General features: G+C 56.4%; 1 protein-coding gene across 1 annotated transcript in view; it reads left to right on the top strand.

Annotated features, from left to right (window-relative positions):
* The window catches only part of GRM6 (glutamate metabotropic receptor 6), a 25,325-nt gene extending 9,624 nt beyond the window's left edge, over positions 1-15,701 (top strand). The window contains exons 4-13 of the mRNA XM_053577651.1: positions 3,064-3,738; positions 5,621-5,837; positions 6,129-6,264; positions 6,871-7,025; positions 8,025-8,165; positions 8,267-8,467; positions 10,286-10,431; positions 10,515-11,138; positions 12,803-13,114; positions 13,770-15,701. Of these exons, the coding sequence (XP_053433626.1) occupies positions 3,064-3,738; positions 5,621-5,837; positions 6,129-6,264; positions 6,871-7,025; positions 8,025-8,165; positions 8,267-8,467; positions 10,286-10,431; positions 10,515-11,138; positions 12,803-13,114; positions 13,770-13,967 (2,805 nt within the window). The 3' untranslated portion in view covers positions 13,968-15,701. The remainder of the gene's footprint in view (positions 1-3,063; positions 3,739-5,620; positions 5,838-6,128; positions 6,265-6,870; positions 7,026-8,024; positions 8,166-8,266; positions 8,468-10,285; positions 10,432-10,514; positions 11,139-12,802; positions 13,115-13,769) is intronic.

The following is a 15,701-nucleotide window of genomic DNA, read 5'->3' as shown; positions in this document are numbered from 1 at the left end:
CCTTAAGAAGTTAAATGAGGGGCGGCACCTGTGGCTCAGAGGGTAGGGCGCCGGTCCCATATGCCGGAGGTGGCGGGTTCAAACCCAGCCCCGGCCAAAAAAAAAAAAAAAAAAAAAAAAAAGAAGTTAAATGAGAATTACCAGCATCCCTAGTGTGTGGGAGGGGAAATGGCTTCCTCCATTCTCCCAAGGGTCTTCGGCTGGGCTACAAGTTAAACTGACATTGGATAGATAACAAGAGAAAAGCCTTATTTGATTAGTAATATATGCATGGAGGCCCATGGAGTATGAGGCCAGAGGAAGGGCCGGACAACTGAGGCTCATAAGCAACCTAAGCTACGGGGAAGGAGGAGGGGCTTGGGGTTGTCCTGGAGGAAATTTATGCCAGAGGGAGGGAGGAAGTCCTGGGGAAGAAGGTTGTCTGTGCAAAGACAGAGTCTCTCAGATCATAAAGACTTTCTGGAGCAGCTCTCTTCCTGATAGGATGCTTTACTAGTGTCGATTTCCTTTACAGACGTAAATTTCTTTTACAGAAGAGCAGCTTTTTAGAGCTACTCCTGCCTCTACAGTTTCTCAGAATAACCAGCTCAAAATACTCCAAAGGGGTGGTATAGTCTGCTATCCTATAACCATATTACAGAATGGTGTGTTCTGACCCCCCAAACTAGGTGTATATGCAAGATAATTTAAAACAGGGACTCAACCAAATGCTCAAATAGACAAAAGCTGGACACCACCCAATATCCAGCTGTGCACACTGGACCGGCAAATTGTGCTGTAGACACACAATGGAATACTACCCAGTTATAAAAGGAGCGAAGTACTGATTATTATAATGTGGAAAAACCTCCAAACATTATGCTAAGTGAAAGAGTCCAGACGCAAAGGTAACATATTGTAAGATTTCATTTATATGAAATTTCAAAATAGGTAAATCCAGAGACAAAAGCAGAGCTGCGGTTGCCAGGGACCGGATGGGGGACGGACGAGAGAGTGACCGCTTCACAGGTACATACGGAGTTCTCTCTTGGGGTCAGGAAAATGTTTTGGAAGTTTTAGAAGAAAAACTTTAGACAAAGTTAACAGTTTAATTGGGCAAGGAAAAAAAAATGATTTATGAATTCAGCAACCCTCAGAATCACAGCAAATTCAGAGAGACCCCGTCACTGCTGCATGTTTGGAGAAAATGTATGGACAGAAAAAGGAAAATGACATACAGAAAATGGAATTGATGTTCAGAAATAGCCAGCTGGGTACAGCTGGGCATCCATGGCCGGCTGGTGAGTGTGCGGAGTCTGGTGCTGAGACTGGGGAGCAAGATGCACCTGTCGTTCTAGCTCTTAATTCAGGACTCCAGTTTGCCTCCCTCCTAAGGGAAGTTACAGCTTGTACTTAAGGACAGAGCATGTGTGTATAAAGTACTTGCTTTCTCATCACAGCTGGACTTCACTGTGATTTAACAGAAACATACAGGTGGTGGTTGCCCACCACTGTGACTCCCACGGTGACAGTGGGAACCACAGCAACCAGTCTAGGTGGGACTGATAACGGCCAAGGCCCCAGGAATGGAGGTTTGGGTGTCCCTCTGGGTAAAGAGCCACACGAAGCTGAGGTGTTTGCTGAGGGCAAACAGAACATGGAATGGGAGAGAGGAGAAGGCAGCTGTAACACCAGCTGCCACCCATGGCCTGTTACAGAAACGAGGAATAGACACAGGTGAGCTCCGCCCCTGCCTGCACCCTGGGAGGGCTTCCCACAGGTCTCCCAGCTTCTGTCCCTGCTCCCTGAGGGTCCCTCCTCTAGTCAAGAGCCAGTGGCTGCTCTGGATGTGTGATTCAGGAGCCTCTGTCATGGCAGCTTTGGACCCATCCTGAGAGGAAGGGCTTTGAGGTGGTGGCATGGCCCCTCTGCCTCCAAAGTTGTTTGTGCAATGGCAGGCTTGGGCCTGGTGCCTGCTGAGTGGCCCTGCCCTTCCCACTGTGCAGTGGGTGAAGCAGAGCTGGTCTGGCCTCCCGGCTTCTGGCCTCCCCCAGGGAGAGGAGGCTGTAGGAGTGGAGACCACTGGGGCCCTGGGCAGCGGTAGGGAGAGGATGGAGGCATGTTTCCGGCTTGCTCCCTCTGCTGGCCTTGCCCAAATCCCTGTGGCCACCCTAATCCACCAGTCTAATGGAGCTCAAGCCGGCTCAGCCTTCTTACGAGGAGCCTGCTAATCCCTGAGGCTGGGAGCTTACCACCTGTCTCCCTGATGCCTTTGCTCTCTCAAGCATCAGGGCCAAATCTGGGGCCTCGGATGGGTGTGTTGGTAAAGAGTCTTTTGGCCAAGTCCCCTCACTTTGGCCCCCAGGGTGGGGGTAGGCTGTGTGGACTCAGCTCCTTAGGGCTCCAGCCCCACTTGCAGGACGTGGGGTTGGAGCTATGGAGGACTGGCCCTGTCCCCTCCCTCCTCAAGGCAGTGTGGGCTGGTGACTTCACAGCACTCTGGGAGTGAGTCCTGGTGCTGACACATGCCAGCGTGTGCCCTGGGCAGGCTCCCTGAGGCTTCATCTCTCTATCTGCATCTGTGGGATGGTTGTCAATTTGCTAATATTGAAGGTCTGCCCGCCTGGTTCCTTCCTGCCCACCCAGCTCCCCTGCCTCATGCTCTGGGACACAGGGGTCACCCAGCCTCTGCTCCTGTCCCCTCCACACATGGTAGGGTGCTGCAAGGAGAAGGTTAGGGGTATCTTAGGCTGCTGGAGTCAGGAGGGCTGGTGGCCAGGAAAGAGAGGACGGCCAAGTGGGGGGGGCGGGGCGGGGACAGGCAGAAGAGAGTTCCTAGAAGAGAGAGAAAGCCAGAGACAGGAGACCTAGAGACAGAGAAGGGCCGAGGCAGACAGACGGCAGGACATCCCTTGAGAGGGCGGGGAAGGAGGAATGCAGAGAGGTCTCCACCCTCGGGCAGCCTCTCACCCCTCCCCAGAATCCTTAAATCCTCTCCAGCGGCATCTGTCACAGTCCGGCATCTGTTTGGCCCGACAGCAGCTGGCAGGTGACAGTGGCCACGGAGGGAACCTGGGTATTTAGGGGGCGGCCCCCGGGGAAGTGGGCGCAGGGCCGGTGTGGAGACGTGCCGGGGCCAGCCCCCGAGGGTGTGAGGGCGCGGCGGGACGTCAGGCCAGCTGCGCGGGGTCCCCACCCTCGCCCAAGGCTCCCGCGTCCCCTGCCCCGCGGGCCACAGCGTGCGAGCCGGAGCTCCTGGCGTCGGCCGCCCCTCCGCCGCCGATGGCGCTGCTCCTGGCGCCGCTGCTGGCCTGGCTGGCGCAGGCAGGGCTGGCGCGCGCCGCGGGCTCCGTGCGCCTGGCCGGCGGCCTCACGCTGGGCGGCCTGTTCCCGGTGCACGCGCGCGGCGCTGCGGGCCGGGCGTGCGGGGCGCTGAAGAAGGAGCAGGGCGTGCACCGGCTCGAGGCCATGCTGTACGCCCTGGACCGCGTCAACGCCGACCCCGCGCTACTGCCTGGCGTGCGCCTGGGCGCGCGGCTACTGGACACCTGCTCGCGGGACACGTACGCGCTGGAGCAGGCGCTGACCTTCGTGCAGGCGCTGATCCGCGGCCGCGGCGACGGCGACGAGGTGGGCGCAAGCTGCCCTGGGGGCGTCCCCCCGCTGCGCGCCGCGCCCCCCGAGCGGGTGGTGGCCGTGGTGGGCGCCTCGGCCAGCTCCGTCTCCATCATGGTCGCCAACGTGCTGCGCCTGTTTGCGGTGAGGGCCACGGGGTGTCCTCGGGTCCCAGCTCGTCCCTCCTGTCCTCGCCTTTGGGGTGGCCCATGGCTTCTGCCGTTACCCCTTTCCAGAAAGCCCCACTTTGTCGCTCTAACTCACGCGGCGTCCAGAAAACCCTGCCCGCGGGGCCGGACGGATGCCTGGGTCACATCGGTTCCCACCCGGGACCGCCCTGGGTGCGAGTCCAGGCTGACCGGGCGCCTCTGGACCGCGCTGGCCGGAGGAGGGCGGCCTGGACTCCAGCCCCCGCCTGCCCGGCCGTCCTTGTTCTGGGACCCTGCACAGCCTTGTAGGGGGCTCCGAGCCGCGCCGGAGGGTGGGCAGGCCTGAAAGTTCTAGCTCTTGTCTCCTCTGATCATCATTTAAATTCGTTTTATTTATTTATTTATTATTTTTTATTAAATCTTAACTTTGTACATTGATGCATTTATAGGGTTCAGGGTACGGCTTCGATATACAATGTGAAATGCTTACATTGAACTAAGTAACACATCCATCATAAATTTGTTTTAAAATGTCTATGTGAAGCTCCCCTGGGTTGGGTCCTTTCCTTCTAGCCCTTGTCTCCTGTTCCCGGCTGGCCTGGCCCTGAGCTGTGCTCTCCCAGGGAACTGTCCTCTGAGAGGGGCGGGGATCAGGGATAAGGCGGCCTTGGGCATCACTATTTGGGGGTTTCTGTAGTGGTCACTCCCTATGGGCAGTGGGACAGAGGGGGTTCCCTCTGTGAGGGAGGCAGGCTTGCTCCCACCTGCACCCAGAAGGGATTTCTTTCCCCTAGTTTCTCCTGCTCCCAGACCTCTCTGCTATCTGCATGCCTAAGGTCCCCACCCCGCCTCCTCTGGCTGGCAGTGGTGTGATGCCCGGAGAGGTTGTGTGGCTGCCTGGTGGCCTTTCACCCTGTGTGTGCCCGGCCCTGCCTGGACCCTGCTCCCAGCCTCTCATCTAGTTCCAGTGCAGGGGATCCGAACCCCTGTTCCTCTGTCCCTCACTCAGGGGATTCAAACCCTGGTCCCTCTGTCCCTCACTCAGGGGGTCCAAACTCCTATCCTCCTGTCCCTCACTCAGGAGGTCCAAACCCCGGTCCCTCTGTTCCTCACTCAGGGGCCCAAACCCCTGTCCCTCTGATGCTCACTCAGGCTCCATGTTCTCTTTCTGCCCTGCTTCAAACAACTCTCGCTTAGCCCAGCCCTCCTTCATTACCTTCTCTGGCCTCACACCTGCTCCCACTGCTCTTCATCGGGTGTGTGTTCTCCCACTGCTCTTCTCCTGTGTGTTCTCGGCCCTTGCTCAGCGCCCTGCTCCTGCCCCTTGCCCTCCCCTGCCAGCACAGCAATCTCTGTTGACCGCAGGGCCACAAGGTGGGCGCTGAGTTCTCCAAGAGAAAGGGCCACCCCCACTCTCTTGTGGGGACTTATCTGATGCACACACATAAGACCTCACTTCTCCACAGCCTGGGTCAGACCCCTCAGCCCACCAGTCTGCTCTGACGCCTCCCAGGGTACCCCTACTGCCCGCTGCTGTTAATTAGGAAAACTGTTTTCCTCTGGGCTGATGAGGATGTCCCTTTCCCAGCCGCACGCACCTGGCTTCAGACATAGCTGGCACAGCTGTGTGTGGTGGCCCTGCTGGCTGCCCTCACACTCACCATGCACAGAACACCCAGACCGTCACAAAATGCAGACCTTTTCTCCATGTGATGGCCCCAGCTGGTGCCCAGTTGCCTCTGAAACCTTTCACGCCCCATCTTTCTCTCAGCTCTGGTCCCCAGCACCCTACCCCTTTGTCTTGGTCCCCCATTGCCCCTCCCTCCCTCAAGTGGCTGACCCTCCAGCCACAGCCCAGGTGTCCCTCCTGCCTGCAGATCCCCCAGATCAGCTACGCCTCCACAGCCCCAGAGCTCAGCGACTCCACACGCTATGACTTCTTCTCCCGGGTGGTGCCACCGGACTCCTACCAGGCCCAGGCCATGGTGGACATTGTGCGAGCACTGGGCTGGAACTACGTGTCCACGCTGGCCTCAGAGGGCAACTATGGCGAGAGCGGGGTTGAGGCATTTGTGCAAATCTCTCGTGAGGCTGGTGAGCTGGGGCTGGGGGCTCCGGGCACTGGGGAGCCTACAGAGGCAGGGGCCAGGGGCCATCTGTGGGGGCTTGGGTCCAGGGCAGGCCTCAGGGTCTGGTGGGCCTGGATGTGGGGTGGGTGCCCCTTTCTCTTGGAGAACTCAGCGCCCACCTTGTGGCCTGGAAGGGGCACCAGGTCAGATTTCACGCCTGTGGACCTCTCAGTAATGCTACATAGACATGTGCAGTGGCAGCCCGGTGGGGGAGGGTGGTGAGACAAGAGCTGACCTTGGCATCCCCGACACCCAGGGGGGGTCTGTATTGCCCAGTCCATCAAGATTCCCAGGGAACCAAGGCCAGGAGAGTTCAACAAGGTGATCAGGAGACTCATGGAGACACCCAATGCCAGGGGCATCATTATCTTTGCCAACGAGGATGACATCAGGTAGGTAGTGGCTCATTCAGTCTCGTGTTCTTTGGAGGCTCTGCTGGAGGGTCCTACACAGCCATTCACACCCTCTCTTCCTGCCGACCTCTGGGTCTGGTGACCCCAGGATGAATCAGGCCTGGTCTGGGTAGGGATGCTTGATTCCTAGCCTGGGAACTCCCAGAACTAGTCTGTTTTTGCAGTTCACAGTTGGGGAGTGACTCCTGGGCAAAGCTGGGTGTGTAAATGAGCCCTTGCGGAAGGTGCCCTAAGGGTGGTACAGAGGCTGCACCTGGCTGGGCCCCCAGCCTGGAGCTGCGGGGTGCTCCCTCCAGCCTGGGTGTTGAGTGTGACACTATGGAGGCGTGTGTGTATGTGTGTGTGTGTGTGTGTGGTGGGGGGTGGGGGTGGGTGGCTTCTGGCTGGCCTGGGTTTACCCTAAGGAGCCCTGTGGAGCAGGTCATTGTAGGCAGGACAAGTGGCAGGCTCAGGGTCAGGGGGAAGCTCAGGGAAGGCGTCCTCAGTACCCTGACGTGCAGTGGGGCAGGCAGAGTGTGGATGGAGCCCAGGGCTGAGCTTCAGGAGGCTCCTAGGCCCTCACTCACCCTGTCCCACCCCCACCAGGCGGGTCCTGGAGGCCGCAGGCCAGGCCAACCTGACAGGACACTTCCTATGGGTGGGCTCAGACAGCTGGGGAGCCAAGACCTCACCCATCCTGAGCTTGGAGGACGTGGCTGTGGGGGCCATCACCATCCTGCCCAAGAGAGCGTCCATCGACGGTGCGTCCCCAGCCCCTGCCTCCTGGGTGCGCATGTGTGTGTGTGACTGCCCTTCCACAGTTCCTCGAGTCTGTGGCTCTGGTGCCGTGGACACATCTTTGCATTTGAATGAGGCGGAGTGTGAGGGAAGGCACTCACAGCACAGTGAGAAGGATCGCTAGACCTTGTTCTGTAATGTCCTGTCTGCATCTCTGCTTGTACCAAAGAGGCTCTCGTGTGAGGCTGGGAGGAAGAGGAGCCCAGCACTGGGACACACCGTGTGTTGATGAAGGTGGAGAGGCCCCCCTCCTGATGCCGCCTGTGAGCGTCTGGCAGAGTCCCCCCTCACAGTGCCGCCTGTGAGCGTCTGGCGGGCTCCAGCAGGGAGGGTGCGCTCTGCAGGAGGATTGAAGCTGCAGATGCCTTGATGATGTGCTTGCAGAGTTATTTCATGAAGCCCAGACCCTTGTAAAGTCTGATCCCTGATTCTTAGAGACTTCCAGCCTGTCGGGGGTAGACACTGTCACACCTTTTCAGTTAAAATGCATTTAGTTGCAAGTGACAAACTGGACTGAGGTGGTTTTAGCAATAATGGCATTTTATCACAAGAGAAGAGGTCTGAAAGAAGTGGACTTCAGGGGTGAGACAGCAGGCAACAATGTTCTCGAAGCCTTGGGCTCTGTCCATCCTTCTGTCCCACATTCTCTGTGGTTGCTTCCTGTCTTTGTGCTTGTGGCCTCTTAGTCACAAGATGGCTGTTGAAGCCCCACACGTCACATCCTCACAGCAGCATCCTAACCAGAAAAGAAGAAGCAGGGATAAAAGTCTTTCAAGTGGTGGGGCTTGGAGTTTGCATTGGGATGAGAATTCTACCCAGGACCTCCCATTGGCTTTGAATTCACCAGCCAGAACTTGGTCACATGGCTGCTGCTAGCTGCAAAGCTGGCTAGTGGCAAAGGGCCTCATGGGAACCATGGCTGGCTCAGCTGGTCACTGCCCTCCCTCCTTGCCTCCTTTTAGGGTTTGACCAGTACTTCATGACTCGCTCCCTGGAGAACAACCGCAGGAACATCTGGTTTGCTGAGTTCTGGGAAGAGAATTTTAACTGCAAACTGACCAGTTCGGGTGCCCAGTCAGACGATGCCACCCGCAAGTGCACAGGTGAGAGCTTCCCAGGGTGGCCAGGGTGTTGAGGGAGAAGTCGGGAGGCCAGGTTGGGTGCAGAGGGCCAGGCACACTTCCTCTGGGCATCCCTAGGACAGGAGAGGAACGCATCGGCCAGGACTCCACCTACGAGCAGGAGGGCAAGGTGCAGTTTGTCATTGACGCCGTGTACGCCATTGCCCACGCCCTGCACAGCATGCACCAGGCGCTGTGCCCGGGGCACACAGGCCTGTGCCCCGCCATGGAGCCCACTGATGGGCGGACGCTGCTGCAGTACATTCGAGCTGTGCGCTTCAATGGTGAGTGATGTCTGCACCGATAGCCGTGATGGAAAGCCAGCAGGATGGCAGGGGGTTCTAGACTTGGGATGGGAGGGATGAGAGAGGCAGATAGTCTCGTGGGGTACCAGAGGCTTGGTGGAGACAGGAACCAAGTTCTGGTCCTCTCTTTTTAGCACTCCCCTCCCTGGGGTCAGCATCCTGTCTCAATTTGCAAATTTTAGCTCTCAGGAATCTTCTCTGTGACCTACTGCCTGGAACCCTGAGTGGGTCACACAACTCTCCCCACTTCACAGTGCTGAGAGATGCCTGGACTTTGGGGGCACGTGGGGCACAGTGCCAACAGCACAAAGGGTCTGCTTAGGGACACACCGCCCCTCTTTCATGCACTAGGCATACGGCATGGGGTCTGATGTGTCCCTGTGGACCAGCAGAGGGCCTGGCACATGGTCAGAGCTAAAAATCATGTCTTCTGAAAAGACCCAGAGGGGGCCGGCACTGGCAGAGCAGTGGTTATGGCGCCAGGCACATGCACTGAGGCTGGCAGATGTGAACCCGACCTGGGCTAGCTAAACAATGACAACTGCAATAAAAAAATAGCTGGGCATTGTGGCGGGTGCCTGTAGTCCCAGCTACTTGGGAGGCTGAGTCAAGAGAATCTCTTAAGCCCAAGACTTTGAGGTTGCTGTGAGCTGTGACATCACGGTACTCTACCGAGGATGACAGTGAGACTCTGTCTCCAAAAAAAAAAAAAAAAAAAGAAAAGAGCAGAGGGATTCAAGCTGTGCCCTTGGTTTGTGGGAGAGAGATGCTTCCGTTCAATTAATATCCTTCATAAAATTAAAACCCTCTTCTTCCACCAAATGCTCACGGATTGCTTTCTCCCTGTTACGCTTTCTGCTCGATATTCCTCCAGACCAGCTCTGTAGGGCAGGAGAACAGGCTTCTAAAAGAGACAGAGCTGTTTGCTCAGACCCTTGTCCTATGTGCACTTACCCCCTAGCCTGGACAGTGACATTTTCTTTCACATAACATGACATGTACCCTTTTAACCATTTTAGCCATTTTTAGGGGTACAGCCAGTTGGATTGAATACACTGATAATGTGTGGCCATCACCACCATCCATCTCCAGAACTCTCTTCATTCTGCAAAACCCAAAGTCCACACCCATGGAACGCCTTACTCCCCTCCTGCAGCCCTCACCCACCTTCTCCTTTCTGTCTCTGAGTTCGTCCACTCCAGGTGCAGCTGAGTGGAGTCCCACAGCGCCTGTTCTTTTGTGACTGGCTTATTTCACTCAGCACAGCGTCCTCTGGGTCGTGTGCATGTGGCACGTGTTGGGATTTCCTCCTCCGGAGGTTGAATAATGTTCTGCTATGTGGATATGTGGATACGCCACAGAATGTCCACTCAGCTGTCGAGGGGCACTTGGGCTCCTTCCTCTTGTGGTGGACGCACACAGTACAGCTCTGAATGGGTGCGGGCTTCTCTCTGAGACCCGCTTCCAGTTCTCGGTGTGTACCTGGTGAGGAGGGAGAGAGGCTAATCAAATGGTGATCCTGTGTTCATTTTCCAAGGTGTGGCCACGCTGTGTTCACAGCAGCCACGCCTTTGCACACTCTCTCCGCAGTAAGCCAGGGTTCCACCGCTCCACATCCCATGGCTTGGTTATCTTGGTTTCCTAGCAGGTGTACCAGCACTGTGTGGGTGACTTAGTGATGCTCAGCTTCTCACGAGCTTGCTAAGCTGTTCCTTTCTTCCAGCTGGTCCTCAGAGGTCCCAGGAGGCTAGGTCTGATGGGTCAGAGAACCAGCTGGGTGACACGCTCTCCCTGCAGGCAGCGCGGGAACCCCCGTGATGTTCAATGAGGATGGAGATGCGCCCGGGCGCTACGACATCTTCCAGTACCAGGCCACCAATGGCAGCGCCAGCAGTGGCGGGTACCAGGCAGTGGGCCAGTGGGCAGAGGCCCTCAGGCTGGACGTGAGTGCGCAGACGGTGCCCCGTGTGGGGTGGCGGGGCCCTGGAGGCCGAGGTCGCTGGCGTGAGTTCCTCTCTTTCCCCAGGTGGAGGCCCTGCAGTGGGCAGGCGGCCCCCATGAGGTGCCCTCCTCTCAGTGCAGCCTGCCCTGTGGGCCAGGGGAGCGCAAGAAGATGGTGAAGGGCGTGCCCTGCTGTTGGCACTGCGAGGCCTGCGACGGGTACCGCTTCCAGGTGGACGAGTTCACATGCGAGGCCTGCCCTGGACACATGCGGCCCACGCCCAACCACACCGGCTGCCGCCCCACACCCGTGGTGCGCCTCACCTGGTCCTCCCCCTGGGCGGCCCCGCCCCTCCTCCTGGCCGTGCTGGGCATCATGGCCACCACCACTGTGGTGGCCACCTTTGTGCGGCACAACAACACGCCCATCGTCCGGGCCTCGGGCCGTGAGCTCAGCTATGTGCTCCTCACCGGCATCTTCCTCATCTACGCCATCACCTTCCTCATGGTGGCCGAGCCTGGGGCCACCGTCTGCGCTGCCCGCAGACTTTTCCTGGGCCTGGGTACCACCCTCAGCTACTCTGCCCTGCTCACCAAGACCAACCGCATCTACCGCATCTTCGAGCAGGGCAAGCGCTCCATCACACCCCCACCCTTCATCAGCCCCACGTCGCAACTGGTCATCACCTTCAGCCTCACCTCCCTGCAGGTGGGTCCGGAGGCTCCCAAGGAGCCAGAGCAGTCAGGGGTACCATCCTTCTCTTTCAGAGAAGTGCTGTTTTGAGAGTCTCTCTTTTCTATTTTGGCTCCTGTGTTAAAAAAAAAAAAAAAGCCCTGGGAGGTCACGCCTGGCTCTGTCCCATGTGACAGGTCACCTAGGAGCAGGTGTTTCCCTGTTCAGGTCCTGAAGGGAGATGGGACAAAGATGGGGCATTATTTTCATAAACCAGACATGCTTTCGCACAACCTGGCTCGTGGAGAGGACAGAGAGCTCCGTTTACACAAGGGAGTGGCCACTGCCCGGGTCATTGTGTAGTGTGAGTGAGAGGCACAGGCCCTGTAGTGTACTGTAGAACAGAGTGTCTGCTTCACTAAATGCCAGTACAGTGTGCTGTGTGCACGCCAGAAACAGGGTTGCTTGGGGTTTACCCTGAGACAGCAACATTACAGCACCACAGGCGACTCCTGAGGCTGGGAGGCCTGCAGGTCTTCTGTGCAAAGGCTTCTAAGGGACAAGGACACAGGCAGCGGGACTTGGTGTGACGTTGCAGACCAGCCATATTCTCAGGACCAGGTGGAGGTGGCACAATCTCTGAGAGAGCTCTTCTCTCCACCCGGCCCCCAAGGACTTGGACTGAAGGGCACTCCCACCTCCTCTAGAGACAGGGCCTGAGTTCCCCACCCAGGGCCAGAATCCCGAGGGCACAGCGCATCCTAAGGTGCTCCCACTTCCCCCCCAAGAGACTCCCATGCCCCCCCCCACACTTGGGGAGGTGTTCAGACTACATTCATCCTTCACCTGGCCCGCTCTCACATTGCGCCTTCCCCCATATGGAATGGATCTTACAGAAAGGCATTATGGACATGAAATGTCTGCTATACTTAATACTGGTGCATTTGGCCCGAGGGGCTGCCTCTTCTGGGACCCGCCTGTCCCTGTCCCTTGTTCACTTTCTGTTGTGTGGCTGGAGTTCATTAGGTGTTTGGCAGGCGAATTCCTTATCAGTCTTGCAGACTCAGTGGGGACATATTTTGGATGCTGCTGGGCATCATGGCCTGGGTTTTAGTGACTCACCCCATCCAGAGCCATGTTCCAACATGAATTTCCATGCTGCTTTCCTGGACAGTGCACGGAGTTCACTTTTTTAGTTCCCACTTCGCAGACCTGCTGCCTGTGGGAGAGTCACAGAGGTGCTTCTCCTGGATGGACAGACGATCCCAGCATCCTCTCCTATGGGACCACACAGCCCTGCTTCAGGTGCACAGCCTGGTGCTGAGTGCTGGCCAGATTTTAGTCCCCTCTCCTCTGATCAGGCGCTGTAGGAAAGTATGGGGCAGCTCTTCCACCACTTTATGCAAGTGTCTTAGTTCCTGCTTTCCCAGCTTCTCCTGGCTCCAGGTCTTATCTCCTGTCCCTCTGAGGGAATTGAGACCCTGTCTCCTCCCTATAGAGACCTGTTCTGACTCTGATGTCTCAGGCCATCTGGCATCAGCTCACATTTTTCCACTTTCCATTGAGCGCCTCCTTTGTTTCTCTTGCCTGTGATCTGTGATGCATTCACACAGGGACCCTAACCTGCCAGCGACCTGGGGGGCAGGAGAGGCTCACCCTGGGTCAGGGCTCTGTGTCTGAGGAGGTGCTGGCTCCTGCAGGTGGTGGGGGTGATAGCGTGGCTGGGGGCCCAGCCCCCACACAGCGTGATCGACTATGAGGAGCAGCGCACAGTGGACCCAGAGCAGGCCCGCGGGGTGCTCAAGTGCGACATGTCGGATCTGTCCCTGATCGGCTGCCTGGGCTACAGCCTCCTGCTCATGGTCACGTGCACGGTGTATGCCATCAAAGCCCGTGGTGTTCCCGAGACCTTCAACGAGGCCAAGCCCATCGGCTTCACCATGTACACCACCTGCATCATCTGGCTGGCCTTCGTGCCAATCTTCTTTGGCACTGCCCAGTCGGCTGAGAAGGTAACAGCTTGTTTCCTGCTGTCCCCTGGAGGGCTCCACTCTTCCTGGGGCCGGCTGCCCATTTGCACACGTGATTATTGGCATAGTGGCTTGGCTGGCTGATTGATTTGTGCGCGTAAACGCTCGCCCACACCTTTGTTACTTGCTGTGCCCCTGCCTGGGCCTCCTCTGTTCTAATCACTCTTCCCAACTCCCACCCTTCTCATTTTGTGACTCTGATTTCATCATATGCTTTGTACCAGTTGACGTGAGCCTGCCAGTCCACTTACTGGGCTGTGTGTGCAGCAGGACAATTGTCTGTGCATGTGTGCCACCCACTTGCTTGTCCACTGCCCCCTCCATTCCGTTCATTCATCATTTGCATATCTGAAAACGTGCTTGTTCACTCATTGATGTGCTCTAGCCCCTTCAGACAGTAGGGACTGTCTCCCCAGGTGCCACTGTTAATGGCCCCATCATTGCTGACTTGTACTCGCCACATGGTGCCCTCTGGCTCCTCATCCCAGCTCCTTGTGTCTCCAGGCCTTTGCTCACATTAGTGAACTTTTCAAAGTGTTTGTTCCCCTTCCCCTCCAGTCTCTGTTGCTAGGACCCTGTGGAGCTGGGGGAGGGAGAGAACAGGGCTGAGTCTACCCTGCCCTTCTCCACGACTTAGATCTACATCCAAACGATGACCTTGACTGTGTCCTTGAGCCTGAGTGCATCGGTGTCCCTCGGCATGCTGTACATACCCAAAACCTACGTCATCCTGTTCCATCCGGAGCAGAATGTGCAGAAGCGGAAGCGGAGCCTCAAGACAACCTCCACAGTGGCAGCTTCCCCCAAGGGCGAGGGCGCAGAAGACCCCAAGTAGCAGGTGGGGCAGGGATGGGCCTAGCTGCCCCCTTCTCCTCGTTTCTTTTCTCCCTCTCATTTTGCGGCGAGAGCTGTGAGGAGGCCAGGTCCACTGAGAGCTGTCAAGGCAGGTGTCTGTGAAGACTGTGCCTGGCACTGACAGGGCTGGCCTTCGGGGCACCGACCCCTCTTTTCTATGCGTGTTAGCATCATCATCCTTCCTGGCTGTAGACCGAACTTGCTGTCCATGGCGGGAAACAGCCATTGCAGGCCTCTTCCTCTGCTGGAGAGGACTGGTTACCCTCTCTGGTCTGAAGCTTGGTGATTAAGATGCAGGCCCGGCCTCGGCCGGCTCGGGTGAGAGCTGCCCCCTGACCAACCATCACACTCAGGGGTTGTGCAGTGTGCCGGAACCTCCAGACCCCAGAGTGAAAGGAAGGCTTGGAGGAGGCCCCCTTTGTGTTAACAAGTGGAGACTTATGGGTTTGCTAGGGACGGACACAGGCTGGGAGAGTGTGGTGCTGACAGAGGGACAGACCCTGGGTGAGACCCCCATGAGCAGCAGGCAGGACCATGAGCCGAGGACCTGGGTGCACCCTGTGAGGCTCCTCACACCGAGGTCTTTTCCCCTGGGATTGAGGAAGGTTGAACTTGGGGGAAAATAACTGTTTTCCTCCCCCATGTACACACCATGAACTTACTCTCCACAAGTCAGACACTCATATAAAACTGTGCGGGTGAGTGGTGTAAGAATAAAGGGGCATGGTGGCATTTGCCACCCTCTGATGCCTGTAGGGGGTTGTGTTCAGGAGCCCAAGGTTGGGAGCAGATGTGGGGGAGGCAGCACAGTGAGGATCACTTCCAAGTGGGTAACTTAGGGTGACTGTAAGAACTATCTGTTGTGTTTACTTTGAAAGATGAGCATGAGGCCTGGGGAGGGAGATTCTGGACCATCATGGATGTTCTTTCTCATTCATCTTTTTTATAAAAAGTGTGGCTTTCATCTTGGAGTTTTGTTCCCCTGGGGGTGGAATTTTAATTTGTCAAATTGATAGTTTTTAAAATCAGTATAAATTCTCTAGTGTGTAATGTCTGAAGCTAATTTTGAGGGTGCAGGACGCTTTACACAACGCAGAGACTCTTCCCTAGACAGAGTCTTTGGTGCAAAATGAACTTTGACCTCGGGACTAAGTGTTTCCATGTTTTTAAGTTAACAGGGCTGCTTCTTAGGAACCACTGTTGCACCACAGGTCCTCCTCATATGTTGCAATCCTAGCCTTCTCCACAGTGTGAGTTATGAAATTTCACATACGGCCGAACGCCTTCCAAAGTTCATCATTTCATAGGGCTTCTCTCCTCTGGGGGGTCTTTGATGTGTAATGAGGTGTGTTTTCTTGCTGAAAGCTTCCCCACATTAGTGCTTTTGTAGGGTTCTTTATGGGGGACCTTTGAGTCAGTGAACTCTGAAGGTTTCTCTGCATTTACTGTTTTCTTAGCGTTTCTCCTAGTATGAATTCTCTGATGTACAATGACATTTGACTTCTAGTTGAAAGCGTTTCCACATTTTTAACATTTTTGTGGTTTTCTCTACTTGTTAGAATGATTTTTTAGTAAAGGCATTTCCACAATGACTGGATTTAGAGGATTTCTCTGGAGCATGAGTTTTCCGGCTTCCTGTGGAAGACTTCCACACACTTCCCACATTTGTTCCTACCTATCTGCTAGGAATTCTCAGATGCCTGGCAACTTTTCT

Source organism: Nycticebus coucang, chromosome 23 (genome assembly GCF_027406575.1).
Source record: "Nycticebus coucang isolate mNycCou1 chromosome 23, mNycCou1.pri, whole genome shotgun sequence".
Classification (NCBI taxonomy): Eukaryota; Metazoa; Chordata; class Mammalia; order Primates; family Lorisidae; genus Nycticebus; species Nycticebus coucang.
Note: the sequence above shows the minus strand (reverse complement) of the source record. Positions and strands in the feature narration are given on the sequence as shown.